Below are 23,259 nucleotides of genomic sequence, written 5' to 3' on the forward strand. Positions count from 1 at the left end.
CGAGTGGAAGGCTGGCTGTGCACTTTTGTGACGCCTATACGTGTTTGGTTGAAGGCAAGCATGAGTCACTACCGAGAGTACTTGAATTGGAGTCCAGTTTGATTGGTAGAAGCAGAGGATTTGACGAATTGCACAACAGTGCGCCTTGAACTTTGTTTTGCTTGCCTAAATGGCTGCTTGACACTGTCTCTATAGCCTGAATTTTAAGGCGAAAGCCTTTAATGGCTCGTACTCGCAGCCATGGATCTGTCCGGCGTCCGTTACATTCAGCACCTCTATAAGAAAACAATTTTTTGTGCACGGTGGGATTCAAACCACCATCCTTCCATTCCGCAGCCAAGCGTGCTAACGACTACGCTACTTCCTGCCAATGTATATGCAATTCTACTTGTTCAGGACGCTGGAGAGTGTTTGTGGAAAAGCGTGGAATCAGACGGATGCCTCCCAAATGCCCTCCAGTGTCTCCAGCATTTAAGATTCACACAAACAGTTGTGTACTTAACCTCTTAAGCACACATCAGTGACACAAGCAGTAATACCACTTTAAAGGGTTTTGCCTCACCGTACTTCAGGTCAGCAAAGCGCCCCTCGGGATTTTTTTACTTTCAGTTATACAAGGATTGCATACTTCAAGGCCCGTACTGTGCAGTGTCCCTGTGCTTTGTAGACCAAAAGGCCCGTTGATTCAAAATTTGGATAACGGGCAGTGCAGTCCCAGAGTATGGTGTGAGGTATGGTGTCCAATTCCCAAGTAGAATGCATGAATAGCATTTCATCCAGTTGTCTTCTTTATAAACTTGCTCGTTGAAAACAGCCATTGTAGAATGTTTGGGAATTTTCAGATGCACTGTTCTATAGCACACCTGTGAGGACCAATTCACCAGTTTGAAAGAGCCCCATCTATGTACATCAAAATATCAGTAGTTTTTTTCCCCAAGGTGGCCAGAGGCTAAGTTCTTATCCCTTGTAACCGCCATGGAGGTCAGAGTTTCTTTTGGAAGTCATGCAAACCTGGCCACTCTTCAATATACTACCCTCAAGCAAATTGGCAGGCACAATGCTTTTAATATAATTTAATCGAATTACCTCCTTTAGAATCTTGCTTGCTGGAAAGAGCAATGATACAATAGCTGGGTATTTACAGATGCACTCCACAGGCATGAACTGGAGCAGGTGCACCCACTGTTGCACGCGATACATCTCGAGACCAAATCAGACGTTGCGTTTTTCTCTGTTCCTTCCTGGTTGAGACTAGCCCTCGCCAAGCACTTCAGGAATTGAGAGTAAATAAGTAATGTACTGTAAATGTATAGATACACTAAAGGCGGCCAGTGCACCATAAAGTGGGAGATTTTGTTCGTTTGCAATTGTCTCTTTTAAATGAGATGGATTTTTTGTACGTACAGGAAAGCATTCAGAGGACAGGGTCCAGCCTCGTATCCCTTGAATGAAGGGAAGACCTGGAATGCATCACAAATTTATCTCCATTGTCTTGTAATTAACCATAACTGCACCATTTAAAGGGGTGCGGGGCGTCTTGGCTTTCAGAGCTGAAATTATTTTTCTGTCATGAAGTGATGCTAGTTGGCACAAGTATTGGGAAGTTAATAAAATGAATACAAATTCGACCAGTTTCGACAATACAAATTTTTATGTGCTTTACTGCTGTACCAAACTTGCAGAAAGCCTGGCATAACAAAACTTGGCAGAAGTTCGAGTCTCACTTAAATTAAAAAAAAAAACCGAGTTTTTTCTACACTGAATATTACATCCATGCTTGCACAACGTGCTCGTTACCCGTCAGTAGACATATCCCCCTAACACTTCCAGCACCTCGCTGCAAAATGTAACTGCTGTTTCCTGTTGAACATTGTTTGAACACTGATGAACATTGGTTGAGTTATCAGCATATTAACTTTTAGACCCAATGTTTTGCTTTGTCTACCTGCAACATTGATGATGCTTAGCAATTCAGACAATTAATGGCCTAGCAAGGCAACGTCATCAGCAAATCGCAGATTACTAAAGTATTGTCCATTATTACTTTTCTCTAACTGTTCCCATTTCAGGTCTCGCAATAATTCTTGCATGCAAATGGATAGCAACGGAGAGACTGTCTCATTGTATACCATCGCTCTTTATTGACCTTTTATTGCTTTCTCTATGGAGGCCTAATTCGTTGCGCAGCCACTGTAAATATCTTGCAGTATATTCGCATATGCGTCTTGTGCACCTTAGTTCCACAATGTCTCTGTGACTACTGACATTTTGACTGCTATATAAAGGGGTTATTTTCAGTGTATTTCTCTATCAGCTGGTTGATAGTATAGACATGATCTATCGTAGTGCTATGTACGTGGCTACAAACCGTGGCATCCTACGAAAACAGTTTGCTCAACGTACACTCTTCATCTTCAAGACGTCTAGGTTCTTCTGGAATCCACCCCAAGCCCCATACCGCAAGATACATGCTTGCTTGCAAGTAGCACACAACAGTGACAACAGCAGTGCAATATTGGAAAATTTTCCATGCAACTCTGGGCAAGACGGGCGGCAAAAGACGTAAAAAAACAAGAGCCAAAATTATGCTCAATTTGTGCATGCAAAGCGAAAACACCCCTACGGATGACGGATGTCAAGAACGAGAAAGGTGTCTCCTTGTTTGCTGCAATTTATTATGGAGAGAATGAATAAGTTGAGCATTTGATAGATGTCGGACCAGATTACTTTCCACCCTAAACACGCATTATAAAATGGTTCTATCGGTTAAACAGCTGTACAGGCGCGACCAAAATATAGAGCACACTTCGACATGTTACTTTTCTCGTGCGTTCCGCAGAAGTCTGCTTTCAGCACTCGCGCCAGCTATGCCGTGTTAGACGTGTTTCGTATTTTTTTTATGGCCGCACTGGTGTTCGCGCCGAATGTTAAGGTGAATGATAACACGTAAGAAATTCAAGTTCGTATAACATTTCCGGCCGAACGCATGCTTAAACCCTAGTAAGCAACCCAAGAAAGATTTCTTCCGCTCTGCAGCACTCACGCTGCCACAGCTGAAATCACGGTCTCTCGCATTCGATCCTCTCGGCGCTGCAATTTTGAATCACCAGCTGGGTAACAGTAGCCACTCTCGCTCAATACTCAACAAGTTCACGATAGCTTCTGCTGTTAACCAGAGGAGTTGATAAAACTCCGCGCCGCTATTACTCCGCCATGTTAGTATTCGTTCACCGGATTTGTGCTAGGCTTGTGGTTAGTCTTGGCCCTCGATGGATGTAACTTTGCAACGAGATAGTGCATATTTTTTCTTTAAAGTAATGCAAAAACGACCTTTTAGCAACACAACTTCAGGCCCACTGCAAGGTTTTGCATTTCTCCGATACAATACGCTGGTTACTATCGTTGCCTTTGAATGAGTGTGATACTTGCAGGAGACGGAGAAAAATAACCATCTTCCCGTGTGATTACATGGCAGTCGCAAGACAATTTTGCATGTATAAATGAACCGCTTCTTTTGCGCACCTCGAATTCTGCAAGTACTTTCGCCCTGTGACCTCCACGTCATTTGGGTAAAACGACTGCCAAGAAAAGCACATTGATTTATGTAGCAAACGCATGGTGCTGTTCGTACAGCTCATTTCCAGAAAACCAATGTTGGTTCCTGCGTGACACGCAAGGTCGCTGCGTAAAACGCGATGTGGCCGACAAGGAGGGAAGAGACGTAGCCTGCACAATGCCACTTACTTTATTAGATGTAACTGTGTAATGCCAGACAAAACAAACAGCACAAATGGGAGTACACATGTTTGAAGAAAATGCATGAGATAGGTTTAGTTTGCAGCCATGCATACTTTCGGAGGGCTGCATGCACACCCCACCTTTTTAGGGTAAGACGAAGAGAGAAACACAGGCACACACACTCTACAAGGCAGTAAACGTTGTGCAATACTAGCTTCAAGGAGGTAAAAGGAACCGCCGAGACTCCATGGCAGACTAGCAGCTAAAATATCATGGTTGAGGTGCAGTTCGTACTATTCTGTCCTCAAAAGCATCGACTGACTACCTCTCCAAAAGGTGTACTTCCACCAGCTATCTATATATGTTTGGTCACACCCATGCTTATTTTTTTTTATTGTTCATCTTCGACACCCTGTTTCCAATGTACCCTTCATCCCTCATTACTTAACCAAACCAATGAAGTGGTAACCTCTGTTGCTTCACGCCTGTATTTGCCACCGTAACCATACTCCTTATCATGATCTCAGTTCGTCATAGTCGCCCCACAGATCTAGGCATTCGAACTTAAGAACCAAACTGGCATAGTAGAGACCTCATATGGCCTCTATACAACTGTCTCTGCGTTTTCAGTGTCCTCTTCATTATATGCGTTGTAGTGGCTAATATATTCAGCCAGAACAGAATTTACACTTTCAAGTTCATAATTCCGCATTTGCGCACTGTGTGCAGCCATATTACTAAGTTTTCCCAGCTTAGAAATCATCTGTTCGTTCAGGTTCGACATCGCGTGCAGGTCCTCTGCCATGGTGATGGCCAGTTTTTGCAGCTCTTCATGGGCACCTGTATGTAAAAATGGGCATGTGACAAGTATCATATGGCCTGTACATTATGACATAAAATGCCAGTCATTCCAGCTAAGCCCCTAGTAATTTTCTAGCCTTTTTATCAATGATGGCAGGTATCAGAAAACAGAATCAAGTTAACTGCTAATAAGGTGGTTAACTAATTTCTTCTAGTTAACTTATCTATAACAGTTAGGTGTGTTGTAATCGCCAGGTAAGTTTTTAGAAATTCGACGACACGATTACCATCAGCGCTGTGGAATAAATTAAGCTACCTCGCGCGCCTTTCAAAAATCGCGTTTTTGGCTCGTGCACTGCGACGCCCACCAGTACACATCATTTCGTGACGCACGGACCTTCGCTCTCCATGACTGATTTGGAGCAGCGGCGAGCACCGCAGCCAGAATACTACAGGCGGAAGTATCAGCCAAGCTGGGGCGCTAGGAGTTTAAACGATGTTGTGGGACGGCGCGGCGCGCGGCGCCGTTGGCAGTGATCATGGCACAAGCCCACAAACATCGCGAATATCGCAAGGTGTTGTTCTTGCAAAGAATATTTCGGTACAGGCGCATGCATGTTGTAGTCACGAAAGATGTCTAGACCTCGCGAGGAGGCGCTAGAATAACCACTTCTGAGAACGCGTACATCCATCGCCTCCTCTAGCACCTCACCACCCTGACCACTGTGACCAGCCTCCCGCATTGGCGCAGATAGATAGATAGATAGATACCCAGGTGAAAATTTGTTGATGGGAACATACTGGTTTGTACTGGTTCGGCTGGAACCAGCAGGTTTTCCTGCTGGTTGTACTGGTTCCAGCAGCGTGCTTACTGGTTTTCTGCTGGTTGTACTGGTTCCAGCAGGGTGTTTGTAATGGTTTTCTGCTGGTTGTACTGGTTCCAGCAGGGTGCTTGCTGGTTTACTGCTGGTTGTACTGGTTCCAGCAAGGTGCTTACTGGTTTTCTGCTGGTTGTACTGGTTCCAGCAAGGTGCTTACTGGTTTTCTGTTGGACCCGACACCTCATAATATGATAAATACATCAAATTCACAGTACATTGCAAAACTACAATCGCACATTGCACCACCCTTTTTCCATTCAGGAGATGGAGAAAATTATGAGGAGGTACAGTGAATTAGCAATTCATTCCGAAAAAACAAAGTGACTGCAAGCACAAACCATAGTACAAAAATTAGAATCTTCATGAAGGGGCACCAACAAAGTCAGCAATTCATGCCACAAGAAATTTCACTTCCATAAATGCAATACAATACAAGTGCTAAAATTCACTCACTGTCCTCACAAGGCACACATTCCAGTTTACCTCCAAGTATAACTATTTCAAAGCATGTAAAGCCATTTAAAGTTTGACTATGCTGACAAAGGCCCAGAACATTTGCTTGATTTATTTGTGTAACATCTCAACATCTTGCACCCTTTGAAAACAAGCGAAAACAGAAGTACTGCTCCTGCCAATTTCGGCACATCACACGTGACTGGGAGCAGAAATCATACATAAAAATGTGCACATAGATGACAGAAAAGCAATACGAGGTTGACAATTCATACCAAGTAAGAGTCTCATTTCTATACACACAAGTTCTAAACCATTTCACATTAGTACCACCAGGCATACATTTCAGTTTACTGCTAAAAACCTTTTTAAAGGATGTCGAACTGTTCAGGTTTTACTAAGCTTACACAAGTCATGGAACATCTTAACACACCGATTTTTTTTTACACAAGCAAGGAAGGCAGTACTGCAGTTCGTCCCTTTTGGGGACACTTTTACTGCATGCTATGCCCTAGTAAAACAATGGCTACCAGAATGAGATGTTGCGTCCGTTGGAGCCATACAGTCGAAAGGCAGAGTTGCATAGTATGCCCTAAAGTCTATGTGATAAGTGTCCACAAGAGAAATCTACGTGGACTTCAATAAAACATTAAATAGCAACAAAACGGTGGGAGTCATCGAACGGGCAGTCCCATTCCAAGTGGCTTAGCAGTGGCTTTCCGAGCTTTCCAAGCAGAGGAGTCGGTAGCCACGACTACTATGACAAATGTGTAAAAACTGGCACGTGCTATAATGGTCTTCATAGGGCTGGTTATGCAATCCAGCCTCTCGGTACGGTGACGAAGCAGACGTGCTGAGCGGTGTGTTTGCAAACATCGAGGTGTTTGCAACATCAGCTAGCCGCAGCTGTTTTCCTTGTCGCAGGTGCCTGATGGTGCATAAACTTCGTCCAAGGAGCACTTAGAGAGGCAGTTGGAGGTCTGCTGCTGCCTCACCCTTGTAAACTGAGGAATGTGAAACGAAACCACGTGGGCACACAAAGCGCACAGCCGCGAGGGACCTCAAAACGTACCGAAACTCAGCTGGCCACCTGTTGTGCAACCAATTACAGGCTTTCTTTGGCTTACAACATTCAGGATGTCTTTTTCACCATCTTCCCCGCATGATTAAGGTGCATTAGCGTTTTCAGAACAAAACTTATACACTTCGATATTTATCAAAAACGTAACCTTCACGCACGGTTGTCAGCCTCAGTGATTTGCGACTCCTTTTTGCTTATTTCGTCATGACACTTGTACTTGCAAGACTGGCCTCTAAAGAGGATGTAGGCTGTGTAGCTCTACAGGTATCTGCAATTAAAAACGACCTGTGTTTTCCCTCTCAAATCACACACTAAGCCTATTTAAAAAAATAATGGGACAGAGCAGCGCCCTGTACAAATGCCTCGCACAACTTCGGGCTCCAACAGAGCTGGTCTGAAAGATTGTAGTCAAGCAAACCGATGATGAAGCAATCTCGGAACAAGCCTATCTTCAGTAGCAGATGGTGCGTACTCTTAGTGCTTAACCACTGTATGGACAGCACTGCAAAAAAAACAAAACAAACAAACAAACGGTCTCGCCCAGCTGCTCCATCCAGCGGTGGAAACAGGCAGATTCATATAGCTTGAGTGGATGTACGAAGTGGTCGGTGAATGCCTTCTCGACAACTGATGTGGCCATAAAGTCTACTTCAGCCTGCAATGTCAATGCAAGAACTGTTCTTGCGTGCGGCCCCATGCAGTGGAGCATGGATTTCGAAATGTTTACTGCAGGATATTCGTTGTGTCGACCTTTAACATACAAGGCATACTGCACCTTTATTGAGAGCACTTTTGTAGAGCCCTTTAAAAACGATAAATGTATATTAGCTTCATGAGGCATTCATGTCACGAAGTGCTTTACATATGAATACAATAAGCTTCATAAGCCAAGTGTTGCACCAAGCAGAAATGTTATTAATGTCACACTTAAGAAAAAATAGTATTGGATTGGGTGCACAGGTCTCAGGGTGTTTGCCAATGATTGCGACATATTAATAGATGATGTTATGACATCACGATGATAATTAATATAGATTATGAAGAGAGGTCCTAATACAGGCCGTTGAGGAACACCTGATGTTATGATGACAGATTAGTTATTGTTATTAGCTGTAGTGCATGCGATCACACAAAAACAAGCCTTTTTAATAGGTCATTCTATACATTTAGTTAACTAATTCTTAAAAGGACATTGAGGAGAAATTGAAGGTGGCTTGTATAGACAGAATACCAGGGTCTGTATGCAGAGTTTGTGTCACAATAAAAAGCGTCATATTCTGCCGCAGCGGCCACACCCGATTAATTGCAATGCCTGCAAGATGTCCGCACTCCCTGGCTTGGCAAGTCCGCCATCAAAGACTTGCAGATGCTAACCTTCGTCAGCGTCGTCGCAAGGAAGGTGAGGACAACCCTTCCCATCAAGCAGCACTGCCTTGAGTGGCTGAGAATCCCAAAAATCAGATTGTGTGTGCTTGTATCTCCGAGAACTCTGCACAAAAGAAAGGCCTTCTCGACGAGATTTACCCCTTGAAGTGAGATCCTTCTACGAGCGTCGTCAACAGCTCACAGTAGAGGACGATCTGCCACTCTACGCAGCCTGTGTTGTTGTCCCACTCACGTGCAGGAAAGAAATTTTGGGCCTTTTGCACGAAGGTGATTTTGGTCACTTTACTGACATGCAAGTTCCAATTACGCTTCACATGCCAAGTACAGAGCACGCGTTTCAGAGGTGGAATGTGTGAGTACACATAAGTCAAGCAACACTTCACAGCCTATTACAGAAGTTTTCGCTTTCATAAGCACATACGGCAACGATCCGAGAGCGTAGACGCATTCTACTTTGCCCTGCGTTCGATAGTAAAGAAGCTGTAATTTTGGGTCTTTAACTGTCGAGGATAGGCTGGAAATTGACGGCTTTGTTGTTGGCCTGCTCGACGCCAAGCTTTCAGAACAGCTGTGTCGCATGCCAGATCTGACTCTTGACAAAGCATTTTTGCATGCTTGCTTGCACAAGGACGCGCAGAAGGAAAGAAAGGAAAGGGCACAAGATCGGTCTCTGACTGTGCACGCAGGCACGTGCAACACAAATCCATTCCAACAGAGACACGTAAAAAACATAGAAGAAGCTTTGCAACTTTTGTGGACCCGAAGCTCATGTGCATGCCTTCTGCCCTGTGCACAATGCTGTATGTAGGTTTTGCAAAAAGAAAGGACCTTATGAGAGCGTCTCCGCAAACCTGTCCGTCTCGCCAAGCAACGCTTATCTCCATGACACTTGCACGCGATGTCTGTCCCACCAAGGCGGAAAAGACTTGACACGAAGTTTGTGCGCATGAAGGTCAACAGACTTCCTCCCAAATTTAAAGTGGACCAAGGTGCAGAAGTGACTCCAGTTCCCGACACCTTTCCAGGCTTTCAGTGGCTGCTGGGCACGCTGAAGGGGACTCTCACCGGGCCAGACAACTGCCAGCTGAGGGTTGCTGGTCAATTTTTCACAATTCTCAAATGGAAGGGTTGCACTTCGAAACAGAGAATCTATGTCCTGCTGTCGTCGCCGTCACCACTTCTTGGTTACTCAGCATAACAGGTATTGGAGTTGTTCATTTTGCAGATGCACTTCAACATTCTCCTCAAGGAAGTCAGGGTGCATATCCCTCTCAGTTGCAAATGCAAGAAATCTGATGGCCTAGGGACTTTCGGTGCAGAATACACTATCAGACTCCAGCCGAATACCAAGCCTTTCACAATTAGCATACCTTGTAGCATTTCCCAGCCTCTCTTAATGTGGTGAAGGAAGAGCTTGACATCCTTGAAAAACAAGGAGTTGTGAAAAATATCGATGAACTTACACCATTGTGTGCTAGCCTAAACGTGGTTCTCTAAAAGCCTTGGGTAGATACCGCCTCTATATGGATCTGGCGATACTCAACAAGGAAGTTCTTAGGGAATGGAATGTCTCACCTACAGTTAGACGGGTTTTAGGCCATCTTGGTGATGGCAAGGCTTTCTCAAAGCTGGATGCCAGGGCTGGACTTCATGAAATCTGTCTTTTGTGAAAATTGTCACGGATTGACTAAATTCATTGTGTCTGCTGCTCATTGCTGCTACTGTTTAATACCGTTTCAAATAAAATCTGCCCCAGTATTCTTTCAAAAAGAAATGGCCAGAATATTCGAAAACCAGTCGTCAATTTGACGACATTCAGGTTTTTCTGGGGAAAGAAAGAAGAGCATGACCATAAGCTGCTGAACTTATGGATCATGTGGGCAACATGGGTGTAAAGAGAATGTAAAACTAAACAAAAACAAACATTGTTTTGGACATCACTAAGTAGAATTCCTAGGCATATTTCAGAGTGAGAAAGGTACCGTATCTACTCTCATATAAGTAGACTTTTTTTTCAGGAATGTTACCCACAATTAGCTGTCGAGCTATATTCGTGACCAAAGAACCTTGATCTATATTCGTGACCAAAACGAGCAAAAGCAGCGCGCTAATGCAGTCTTATTGCCGTTCAAGCAGCGCCGGCTACACTGGGACTATACTTGTGTTCACAGTAAATACACACACAAAAAAATGAAGAAAAATCAGCGTTGCCAAGTCTAATGAAAACGTTTGGAACTACTTTGAATGCTGTCGACTGTATTCGAGATGGCCATGCCGGCGAGCAGACGATACAGCTGTGGAGATGTGGCCTCTCAGTCGAAAATAACAGCGAATTGCAGTGTGGACCCGCATAGCTCTCACTTATTTCTGTGGTCTTATTGTGGTAGACAGCTTAGGAAGCGGTCTATTTTGGCGTTTAAATAGGTACGAAAGCCAGTGTATTGTAGTTTATAGAAGAGGTCGTGATCAAAACAAACGCTCCATCATGTCGAAGCCGCAGTCGCGCATAACACAAATATTAAAAATGGTAAATTTGCGACAGTTATAATCACAGTTAAAATCCAGCAAGAGCACTAGTGCAATTAAAAGAATCACTGGTTTAACTAATTCATAAAGGTGGCGGTGACGTCTGCTTTCAGGTTGTGTACTTTGCAGGCTTCGTACAGGGCTCGTATACCAGTCACTCAGAATGCCTGTCTTTGTGTCTGTTGTTTCCCTCTGCGCCTCCGTTTTGCCACCGCATTCGCAGTTGTGCACTTGAGTGACATGTCACATCGACAAAGATACACCGCCAACTTCAAGCGACAAGCGATTCTTTCTTGCAGAGAACTCGAACAGTTCCGCTCAGCGTGAATTCGACAAATGAAAAGTTGATTAGGAGTTGGCGGAAACAGCGGGGCCAACTGTTTGTTTGCAATGGGTGGCGTTCTGCTTTTCGCGGGCCAGCAACCGGGAGGTATGAAGCTCAATAAAAGGAACTGAGGCTTTATGTGGAAGAGGAACGTGTGAAGGGTCTCCAGGTGTCATGCGATGACATACAAACGAAGGCTTTCATGACCCAGACAACGTCGCCACAATGAAAGTCATGCCAGTGTCTCAAGGTGCCACAGGCATTCGTCGACTTCTGGGCCTCGTTAACTGCACTGGATGCTTCCTACCTCGTATATCAAAAGCAAAAGCACAGATCCGAGCTTTGCTGCTGATGGGAGTGGACTAAAACCACGCTCAATAATCTGCCTTTGCCAAGCTTAAGAAACTGCTTTGCTCGTACTTGGTACTACACTGGGATCAAGACGAAAGTATCAGCCGAAGGCAGCTCCTTCGGTCTTGGTGCCATCCTGTAACTGAAGCAGCCTTCCCGTGAGTGTCAACCAGTTTTTCTATCACTCACAACAGCAAAACGTTGGCACAATCAGACAGAGACGGAGGCTTCGGCAGCAGGCTAGCCAGTGCTTCGCATTGATGAGTATGTCTGTGGTCTACATTTATTCCTTGAGATGGACAACCAGCTACAACTGGCAATAATGGGAACATGGATGTCTGCTTGTTACCTCCGCAGATTCAGTGGTTCTGTCTGAAGCTGATGCACTTCCAGTGCCAGGTGCCATATGTACCCAGCAAGCTGTTAGCCACTGTGGACATGCTCCGATGTGCGCTACCGGATGGCACACTGCCCAGGCAAGCTGATCTTGTTGAGCTCATGAAAGGACTCTTTGCACACTCGTAGGTTTTTCTTCCACTCGCTAAGACGAACGTGTAACCTTCTGCTCGAGTATTGCACCAAAGGTTGGACCAGCAGACGATACTGCTTCACATTTAAGAAGTACTGGACACATCATGGAAACCTCAGTGTTTTCGACGGCCACTTCTCAAAGGAGCCCTCATTGCAATGTCAATGGCCCTTCATCACTCCATACGGATCTCATTCATGACGAGCATCAAGGTATTAACCAATGCAAAGCCATTGCTCAAGATTCAGTGTGGTCACCTATAGTCAAGAGGCACACCAAGACTAACTGTGGCAAGAGCATAGAAGCAACGATGCCTTAGACTCCAAGCCTTCCCCAGCTGGAGGTGGGAGTTGACCTCTTCCAATCTTCCCTGAAGTCACTAGTCAGCACTCTACTACAACATCGGCAGTTATCGCAGCCATCAAGAGCGTTTGCCGGCCATGGGATCCCAGAGGTAGCCCACAGCGACAATGGTCCATAATCCTCATCCGACGTCGTCTTTACCTTTGCACATCCTTTAAGGCTTTACGCATATCACCAGCAGCCCAAGATTCCCACAGTCAAAAGCTGAGGTGGACAGGATGGCGTGGACCGTCAAGGCGGACAATGTTTTCATCGCACTGCTTGTCTACCAGAAAATTCCTGGCGTCAGTGAACTAAGCACAGCACAACTTCTCATAGGCAGACGCACACCAGAGTTCCTAAGACATCAAGCAGCTTGAACCAGGCTGGCCATTGTCTAAGTCTTTTAATCTGAGCGATCAAGCTAATAGGAAAAGGAATTCACCTCAGGTACAGTGCCCACTTCAGACGAGTGGGCAAGTTCGGGTGCATGGCAGATAACCCTGCGATGGTTCTGGGACAAGTTCAACATCCCCCAGCCGTATGTAGTGGAGGACCTGAATAAATTTCTTCAATGCTACAGGTTATTCCTCATCCCACTGTTCATTGTGCCAAAGTCCGAGGGTCCTGCCAAACGTGTTACTGGAATGAACCCGAGAGGAAGCCATCAAGGAGTGAGACTAATACAGCACGGATGCAAGTAGTTCTTGGCCCAACTTCATGGCTTCACCCCCGTCCCCGTCACAACCTTCAAGTTCACCCTTTTGAGTGTCAAGATTTAGACAACTGATTTCGAGGCCTATAAGACTGAACTTGTGCTTGTGTAGTGCTGAACATAGAGTGCATTTTTGTTCCTTTCTTCAACAAGGGGGGATGTAGTGTGTGTTGCACTAGGTGGCCTCACTGCTTTCTCGGCTACATATGCCATGTGCAATAAAGCTTTGGGCCTTTTACCCGCTAACCAGCACGGTGTGTGGTTCATGCTTGTGGAAGCACATCCCCTACAGTCACATCAGAAGATGTAGAAGAGCGAAAGCACAAGTGCTCCAGTCACACAGGGGGCAGGCAAAGCAATGAAGCTGGGTCACAGCGTCACTGCATCCAAAAATTCGTCCGGACACTCATTCAACCACTGGAGAGGAACTGGATGTCTGCTTCATCCTTCAGATAGCAAAAAATGCAGTCAAGCCTTGATAGAACAAAATGGTTTATGATGAAATGATGGATTTAATATAGCAATGGCTTTGAACCCTCTTTGAACCAGCCATAGGAATCCACGTATCTGGCGCCAATTCTTTTACTAAGTGAACTTTTCCTACCATTGCACACTGTAGTCCATTGCGGTTGCCTAGCAGTTATGCTGCTCGGCTGCCGACTCGAAAGGCGTGGGTTCGACCACGGTCGCAACGGTCGAATTTCGATGGAGGCGAAATTCTAGAGGTTCGTGTGCTGTGCGATGTCAGTGAACGTTAATGAAGCCCAGGCGGTAGAAATTTCCGGAAACCTTCACGACGGCAGCCCTCATAGCCTTAGTCGCTTTGGGACAAACCCATAGCAAACCAAACCATTGCACATTGTGTTGAAAAGCATTTGTAATACATACGGAACCTGGTATAGTGGCAAAGACATTTGTGAAAGCGTATTGCAAAGTTCTGCGCATGCTATGGCTGCATGAAAAGATTCATCTTGTGCTAACACACAGCATTACACGGTTGTGAGGCACTGCTATTTTAGATAAAGATGTGGCCGCACTACACATTTAAAAGCCAGTTTGTCATTCACAGGGACACAGCTTAGAGGTTTCACAGATTCTTCATATCATTACCAACTATTTTTTCCTTTCATATAGTTCTGGCTCACCAATGCCTGGCATAATGAAGTAGGCCAACAGTTTAATGGATGTGAATGATGCTTGCCACGAGGGGTTTGTCACGAAGGTACACATTGGATATCATCATCATCAGCCCTACTACACCCACTGCAGGGCAAAGGCCTCTCCCATGTCTCTCCAATTAACCCTATCATTTGCCAGCTGCATCCACCCTTTGCCTGCAAGCTTCTTAATCTCATCCGCCCATCTAACCTTCTGCCGCCCCCTGCTATGCTTACTTTCTCTTGGAACCCACTCCGTTACCCTTAAAGACCAGCGGTTATCTTGCCTTCGCATTACATGCCCTGCCCAAGCCCATTTCTTTCTCTTGATTTCGACTAGGATGTCATTAACCCGTGTTTGTTCCCTCACCCACTCTGCCCGCTTCCGATCTCTTAACGTTACACCTATCATTTTTCTTTCCATGGCTCGCTGCGTTGTCCTTAACTTAAGCTGAACTCTTTTCGTTAGCCTCCACGTTTCTGCCCCATAGGTGAGTACCGGTAAGATTATGCTGTTGTACACTTTCCTCTTGAGGGAAATTGGTAAACTGCCACTCATGATCTGCGAGAATTTGCCATATGCGCTCCACCCCATTCTTATCCTTCTAGTTATCTCCCTCTCATGATCCGGATCAGCTGTCACTACCTGCCCTAAGTAGATGTATTCCGGCACAATTTCTAGGCTCTCGCTGCCAATTGTGAACTGTTGTTCCCTTGCTAGGCTGTTGAACATTACCTTGGTTTTCTGCATGTTAATTTTTAGACCCATCGATCTGCTCTGCCTGTCTAACTCGTTGATCATGATTTGCAGTTCACCTCCTGAGTGACTCAGCAAGGCAATGTCATCAGCAAATCTCAGATTATTTAGGTATTCTCCATTTATTCTTATTCCCAACTGTTCCCAATTCAGGCCTCGAAATACCTCCTGTAAACATGCGGTGAACAGCATTGGCGAGATCGTGTCTCCTTGCCTGACGCCCTTCCTTATTGGAATTTTATTGCTGACTTTATGGAGGACTATAGTAGCTGTGCAGTTGCTATATATATCTTCCAGTATTTTGACATAAGGCTCTTCTACCCCCTGATTACGCAATGCCTGTATGACTGCTGAGGTTTCCACTGAGTCGAATGCTTTCTCGTAATCAATGAAAGCTATATATAGAGGTTGGTTATATTCTGCGCATTTCTCTATCACCTGATTGATGGTGTGAATATGATCTATTGTAGAATATCCTTTACGAAAGCCTGCCTGATCATTTGGTTGATTAAAGTCTAACGTTGCCCTGACTCTATTAGCGATTACCTTAGTAAATACTTTGTAGGCAACGGATAGTAAGCTGATCGGCCTGTAATTTTTCAAGTCCTTGGCGTCTCCCTTCTTATGAATTAAGATAATGTTTGCATTCTTCCAAGCTTCTGGTACAGTCGAGGTCATAAGGCATTGCGTATACAGGGTGGCTAGTTTTTCTAGCACGATGTCCCCTCCATCCTTCAACAGATCTGCTGTTACCTTATCCTCCCCAGCTGCTTTTCCCCTTTTCATTGCTTCTAAGGCTTTCTTTACTTCATCTTTCGTTACTGGCGGGATGACGCATTGCTGTGCACTGCTGTCTTTCTCATTAGCGTTCTGATTACATTGGCTACTGTACAGGTCTGTGTAGAACTCTTCGGCTACGTTAACTATCTTATCCATATTGCTAATGACATTGCCCTGCTTGTCTCTTAATGCATACATCTGGTTTTTACCTATGCCTAGTTTCCTCTTCACTGTTTTTAGGCTACCTCCGTTCTTTACAGCATGCTCGATTCTCTCCATATTAAACTTCCTTATGTCGGCTACCTTGCGCTTATTTATTAACTTTGATAGCTCCGTTAGTTCTATTCTATCGGTAGTGTTAGATGCCTTCATGTTTTGGCGATTCTTAATCAGATCTTTCGTCACCTGAGATAGCTTCCCGGTATCTTTTCGAACTGTCCTACCGCCTACTTCTACTGCGCACTCCGTAATTATTGATGTCAGGTTATCGTGCATTAAATGAACATCAAGATCATCTTCCTCAGTTAAAGCCGAGTATCTGTTTTGCAGCGCTATCCTAAACTCCTGTGCTTTCCCTTTTACGGCTAACTCGTTAATGGTCTTCTTCTTCGCTAGCTTCTTCCGTTCCCTCTTCAAGTCTAGGCTAATTCTAGACCTTACCATTCTATGGTCGCTGCAACGCACCCTTCCGAGGACGGCCACATCCTGAATGCCAGGTTTAGCGCATAGTATGAAGTCTATTTCATTTTTAATCTCACCATTGGGGCTCTTCCAGGTCCACTTCCTGTTTTCTCGTTTGCGGAAGAAGGTATTCATGATCCGTAAATTATTTCTATCCGCGAATTCGACTAATAACTCTCCCCTGCTATTTCTAGAGCCTATCCCATAGTCACCTACCGCGTGGTCGTCAGCCTGCTTCTTGCCCACCTTCGCATTGAAGTCGCCCATCAGTACAGTGTACTTCGATTTTACTCTATTCATTGCTGATTCTACGTCCTCATAGAAGCTTTCAACGGTCTGGTCATCATGGCTGGATGTGGGTGCGTAGGCCTGCACCACTTTCAGCTTGTACCTCCTATTCAGCCTAATTACTATAGCTGCTACCCTCTCGTTAATACTGTAGAACTCCTCTACGTTGCCAGCTATATCCTTATTAATGAGGAAACTCACACCTAGTTCTCGTCTACCCTCTAACCCGCGATAGCACAGTATGTGTCCGTCCTTTAGTACTGTATACGCCTCACCTGTCCTCCTAACTTCGCTAAGCCCTATCACATCCCATTTAATTCCCGCTAGTTCCTCGAACAGCACTGCTAGGCTAGCCTCACTAGCTAAAGTTCTAGCGTTAAACGTTGCCAGGTTCAGATTCCAATGGCGGCCTGTCCGGAGCCAGAGATTCTTAGCACCCTCCGCTGCGTCACAGGTCTGACCGCCGCCGTGGTCAGTTGCTCTGCAGCCGCTGGGGACTGAGGGCCGAGGGTTAATTGGTTTGATCATAGAAGGTTGTGGCCAAGTACTACACCAGGGTGGCCAAATCCTGCTCTGGTGAGAGAGTGCGTTGTCGGTTCTGGTCACCGAGATAAGGCCGCACTCCAGGCCTGGTTATGCAATTCCATCGACACGCGGATTTTTTTTTTTTTTTAACCCGGTGGAGAATTGCGCGGCACCAGGATTTGAACCCCGGTCCTCTTGCACGCGAGGCGGATGTTCTACCTCTACGCCATCGCTGCAGTGATACATTGGATATAAGTGATGCCAACGAGGAAAGCTTTCAATTAATTTAAGCCACACCAATGGCAAATTCAATGAAGTCTAAATGGAAAAATGCCTCGGTGCTGGCTAATGTTAGTGAGCACCCACTTGATGCTGCAGACTCCACAGAGCAGATGCAGCTCAGAAACACATCAGGAACAGGTCTCACTGCCACCAAGTTACTCATCAAAACCTTGCAATCCCTGCACTGCCCATTGCTGTAAGTACTGCAGGCTGTAGTGCAGGTCCTATGGCCTGCAGTACTCATAGCAGTCCCCATGCCAGTGGCCCTTGGATCCGCACTGATGGCACTGGTGAATGATATACCTGGCAGGTGCACCTGAGAACGGTGCCAGGATGCCCGCTCCATAGAATTTTGCGAGGCCCCTCACGAAGACCTCCGCCAGCTCCTCGATACCTTCGTCAGCTGACAGGTGATAGCCATCAGCGGCGAAAAGGTGCCTCTTGGGTGCTTTCATTGCATCCAGGAAGCGATGCTGAAAACAAAATGAGATACGTTGATAAATAAGGCAGCTTGAGCAAGCATGACATCCTAACAGCATAGAGCTACAATAAGTATTTCGGCTTTCTGGCACAGCTTTCCTGTAAACAATGCATAAAGAAGGCAGAAAGAATGCATCCACACAAATGCAGTGCTCAATGAGAACCAAATTACAATGCCGTAATTAATCTATGACAGATAACCAGGCACACACACAAGGATAAGAACGGACCCGGATGTCCCCCTGCGCTAGGAGTGGTTTCTGGCAAGACACTGACATATATTGATACCTTTATCGCCTCCTACTGCAGTCTTCTCAGCTTCTATAGTTTCCTACTTATGTTTTTGAGAATGAGTCTGAGCCAAGGCATGAACCCACTGGAGCTACAATGTGCAACCAAGTCCTACATGGCCAGTTTTTATCCTGCTAGCATGCCACGCGAGTCTTTCATTATGACGCCACCCAGCCTGTCTAACACACTACTTGCTGCAAAAGAAAGGTTTACAACACACCGCACCTTCCACGCAATAAGGGACCTTAAGGCAAGACCCGGCTTTTAAATCAGAAAAAATCGGGTAACCTCCACAACGTGGGCAAGGCTCTGGTGGTTCCCGCAACTCAGATAAAGGCCTCCGCCACCTTCTCAGGACTGCGAAAGTGGCTGAGGTTTCAGTGTATGTAGCGAAGCATAGGGCCAACATTTAGAGTTTATGAAGCATGTTTGCTTCCCTTAAAAAGCTAAAAACATCTGGCATATCGACCAGTGTATCTGCACCTAAAATCACGGCTGGAGGAAAAGGAATGTGTTCTGTATAAAAAGGGGTAAAATATTTTTTCCCAGTCATTAAAGTTTTGTGCATGAAAATAAAATGGTTTGCTGTAAGCTCATCTCCGCATTTTCTGCAAACAGGTTTCTCTTCGCTTGGCAGTAGGAAGTTATGTGTGAGATGTGCATGTCCTATACGAATGACGGCAGATAGCCACTTCCTCAAAACCTTTCAGGCAGGTGCAAGACTTCCATTCATCTAAAACTGGCATAGCAAAGTGAAGTTTGTTATTTGCTTCATTTTTCATTAAAGGGGATATGTGCGTTTTTATTTCCCTGCCCCCAGCTTGAGCAGCGCAGACATCTGCTCTCTTGTTGCCTTTAATAACGATATGGCTCGGCACCCAGCACAGTTTTGTTTTGTCCTTGAGCTGTGGCTATTTTATGTTGTGTATGATGTCGCTAAGAAGCGGAGAGATTACATTTTTAAATTAAAGAGCCGAAAGTACACTCAGTTCACTTTCACCACTGCGCTTCCAACATAAACAAGTATTCCAGCCATCCATATAAAAGTCCGTGGACCACTGTATTTTTCTTTGAGTACAAGAAATTCTTCTATAATCTGTTGTAGAGTGTGCTTCTTACAGAAGTCAGCGTGAAATCGCAGATTGCTGGCAAATTGTACCATGCAGGAAGTGCGTCTCGTCTTTGAGCAATGCCGGGAAGCGAGTCTAATATGCCGAGATTTTTGCATATCTCTTCAAAACCTAAGAGCAGTGACATGCTAGCTTGCGGTGTTGAACAGTATAGCATTCAAGCGATGCCTTCGTCGGTTCGAAGAGGCTGAGAGCTGAGTGTATCTCCACGACATGCAGCCCGATCACGTTTTCACGCCTGAAGTGATCAAATTGTGGTTTTAAAATGTTCTTTGAACCTTTAGCCTTATGCTAGTGTCACCTTCCCACTCCTTTACAACCATATCAGCCAAAACACTGGCTATCTGAGCTAAACCCCCAGAAGCAGCAGCCGTTGGGACGAGGCAGGAGCTCAGCGGTCGGGAGGCATGCAATGGCAGCGTGACCACGTGATCAAAGATGCCTCCATGACATGGCACTGTAAATAGTGTATAGGCGGCCAATTTCAAATTGATAAGCAATGTGGTTGGAATGTCACTTTGCTGCTTGCTTAAGAGATTTTTGTTTCCTTTGGTCCGAGCTACAGTCTGCTCTGGACCGTAGCGGTGGCCTAGTGGATGAGCATCCACCTCGCATGCGGGAGGAACGGGGTTCGATCCCCAGTGTCGCCGGGTACCCACCGGTGATACAATGGGTACAAGCTTTCCCTTGCTTGGCGCTCGGCTTATTCATGGTGAAATGCTTGGGAAATGGGTCTTTGACTCCACATTGAGCAAACGAAAATACCTTGTGCCATGGCGCTCTTTGGCCGCAGATGCCCTTGCACCATAAACATTCACTCTCATCATGATCAGTCTGCTCTGTCTGCCAGTGCATCAGTCATTGCCACCTTGACTTTGCAAAGGGAAAAAAACTATGTCACTATCACATGCAACCCCGCCACCTTGACTTTGCAAAGGGAAAAAAACTATGTCACTATCACATGCAACCCCGCATATTTTGTAACTCGCTCTTTGCTGCTTTCATTAACAACGTGTATAATTTCCCAGGAGCACACACCATGGTGTTTGGATGTCTTTTCTCCTCTGTTTGCACGAGTTGTCACATTCAGTGCCACAGACTTTGCTCTTGGTGTGAATGACAGGTATGATTTTGGTGGTCTGGAAGGTCACTCACTCACTTCTGTTCATTCCTTTGATCATGGTATTTCTTCTTAAAAAAAAGATGTCGCATTTCTTGCAAGTGTGCGCTGATGTTAGAACTTACAAAACCGTGGCCAATGCACATGCAAAGAGTTATTTTTCTGAAATTTTTTTTCTGAGCCACCTGCCGCGGTGGCTCAGTGGTTAGGACGCTCGGCTACTGATCTGGAGTTCCCGGGTTCGAACCCGACCGCGGCGGCTGCGTTTTTATGGAGGCAAAACGCTAAGGCGCCGGTGTGCTGTGCGATGTCAGTGCACATTAAAGATCCCCAGGTGGTCGAAATTATTCCTTAGCCCTCCACTACAGCACCTCTTTCTTCCTTTCCTCTTTCACTCCCTCCTTTATCCCTTCCCTTACGGCGCTGGGCGGTTAAGGTGTGCTCTGACTGAGACAGATACTGCGCCATTTCCTTTCCCCAAAAACCAATTATTATTATTATTATTCTGAAATTAGCTTTGGATCCGGACACACAGACACACAACAGCTTGCGTTTTGCCATGCTATGATACTTAGCTGGAATCTGTGAGCTGCCAAAAGGTGGCCAAGGTAGCTGACCAAACACTGGAGTGTGTGCAGTACATTACAAACAGCGGCATGTTACTTGCTCCTCAACCCGGTATGGAAAGCGCACACGTCAATACTATGTACCTGCCTCATTCAATAATTTGCCACCTAGTGTATTTCGCATGAATACTAAATAGACCCTGAAAAAAATTTTGCAGTCTGTCTCTGCATTGCTTCCTGCCCTTTATTTCATCTGATGTCATTGTCTTAATTTCAAATTACTGTCATCCCTCTTGATGGCATAACAGTTGTGTCAATATTTGTCTCTCTGTGTTGCTGACTTTTTTTTCCAAATTCATTAAGTCTTTTATTTTCCTTTGCTTTACCATTGCTCACTATCTGCCAAACACTGCCACTCATGCCATTTGAGGCTTTAGTAGGCATGATTTATGCTGTATGAAAAGTGACATGAAAGTGGCGCCCGCCCGAAATCAGCTCACAAGACTAGCCAATCACAGCAGCATTTGCGAAGGAAGTTTTTTTTAGCATGGTTTCAGCGAAGAAGCTGCCAATGCTCGCTTCATCTGAGCTATAGCTCGGTGAAATAGTTAAGCGAAAACTTGGTGGGCACAATAGAGCCAGGAAGGTCATTTAGGCTATTTATTATTAACTATTATGGTTGTGGGAGACTAACTCACTTCTTGCCAAAGTTTTGCAACACTCACAGCATCCCTTAGAAATACAATATATTACTAGAAGATTTTTCATTAGTACTGTAGTCATACTTCATGCTGCTGAGTCTTAAAAACGGGGAGTTAGTATAATTACACTTCTTCAATGCCGCGAGGCGAATGAACAAGGTGACGAGTGACAGGCGATTGTGTCGCGGGGCACATCACCAAAGAACATTAGCTCATGCAATTACTGCTTAAGAGTTTGGCAAGTGTGTCTGGTATACTGCAACCCCTCCAGTGCAGCAAGCAATAATTAGAATGCTTTCAAGAGTATGCCAGCCACCTGGAAATTGGACTTGGAAGGATAGCTGCATTGCAGTATCTGTGGGTACACACCTCAATTCGCGGACGCTCTCTGAAAAAACAAAGGTCGATTGACGCAGGAAAGTTCAGGCTCTGAGAAAAGCAAGGGGACTGTGTCACTGTCCGCTCGCCTTCACTTCTATCAAAACAGTTCGCAAATTTACGGTCACATGCAGGAGTTAACTTTTTCTACACGACTGTTTGTTTCCCCACGCACAAATATTGTTGCAAGGCACCACTATATTTGTCGCATCTTGTACTTACAGTCGTCAGCACACCCATTTAAAGCGCTACAACGCCACCGTGTACCACAAAAAAGTGAAAGTTTAGAACCTGTACTCAGTTGTCAATATTATGCTGGTGCTAGACCGAAGGCGCACTGGCACGCTGTGCGTCCTGTCGACTGCACTGTACCAGTTATAGAACAGCTGAGCCAATATTTCACTTTTACGGTTCCTCGGCAAACCGCTCCAGCGACCGCCAGGCTTGCTGACTGTACTTGCCTCGCACACGGTTAAGACAAGCATGAATCGGTACTCACGTCTGGGTTCAAGATGCCCACACACGGCATCCGCTTGAGCGCAGCCGTCAAATTGCGGTTAAGCAAGCGACGACTTGCCTCGGCGTCCGTCGAGGCAAAACACCGCGGCAACACCTTTGCCACAAGCACGACAGGTGCCACGTCGCGCAGCAGAAGCAGGACAAGGGCCTGTGATACGAAAAGATGTATGATAATTTCGTACTGAAATCGACAGCAATTGGAAGTTCTCAGCAATTACGTACTACCTTGAAGTTAACGCATATCGCTTGCGGACTGGCATTAGGCCTCGCAAGGTCATTCCCTCCTACGTAAAGGATAACAAAATCTGCGGGCTTGAGATTAAGGCGCCGCACAGCGCTTGCGAGGTGCACGGCGTCGTAGCCCCCGAAGCTAAACGTACAGGTCTCAACCGACGGGCATAAACGTAGGCGACTTCTGCACAATGGCTTGAGTTGGCTGTTGCCGACAGGTACGTCCCGCATAGCCATTGCTAAAC

General features: G+C 45.5%; 1 protein-coding gene across 1 annotated transcript in view; it reads right to left on the reverse strand.

Annotated features, from left to right (window-relative positions):
• Positions 1-23,259, reverse strand: part of LOC144115943 (uncharacterized) — a 457,564-nt gene extending 434,305 nt beyond the window's left edge. Inside the window, exons 1-3 of the mRNA XM_077650576.1 lie at positions 23,009-23,259; positions 22,764-22,931; positions 15,208-18,071 (exon numbers count right to left, since the gene is read on the reverse strand). Of these exons, the coding sequence (XP_077506702.1) occupies positions 17,823-18,071; positions 22,764-22,931; positions 23,009-23,251 (660 nt within the window). The 5' untranslated portion in view covers positions 23,252-23,259 and the 3' untranslated portion in view covers positions 15,208-17,822. The remainder of the gene's footprint in view (positions 1-15,207; positions 18,072-22,763; positions 22,932-23,008) is intronic.

This window comes from Amblyomma americanum, chromosome 1 (assembly GCF_052857255.1).
Source record: "Amblyomma americanum isolate KBUSLIRL-KWMA chromosome 1, ASM5285725v1, whole genome shotgun sequence".
NCBI classification, from domain to species: Eukaryota; Metazoa; Arthropoda; class Arachnida; order Ixodida; family Ixodidae; genus Amblyomma; species Amblyomma americanum.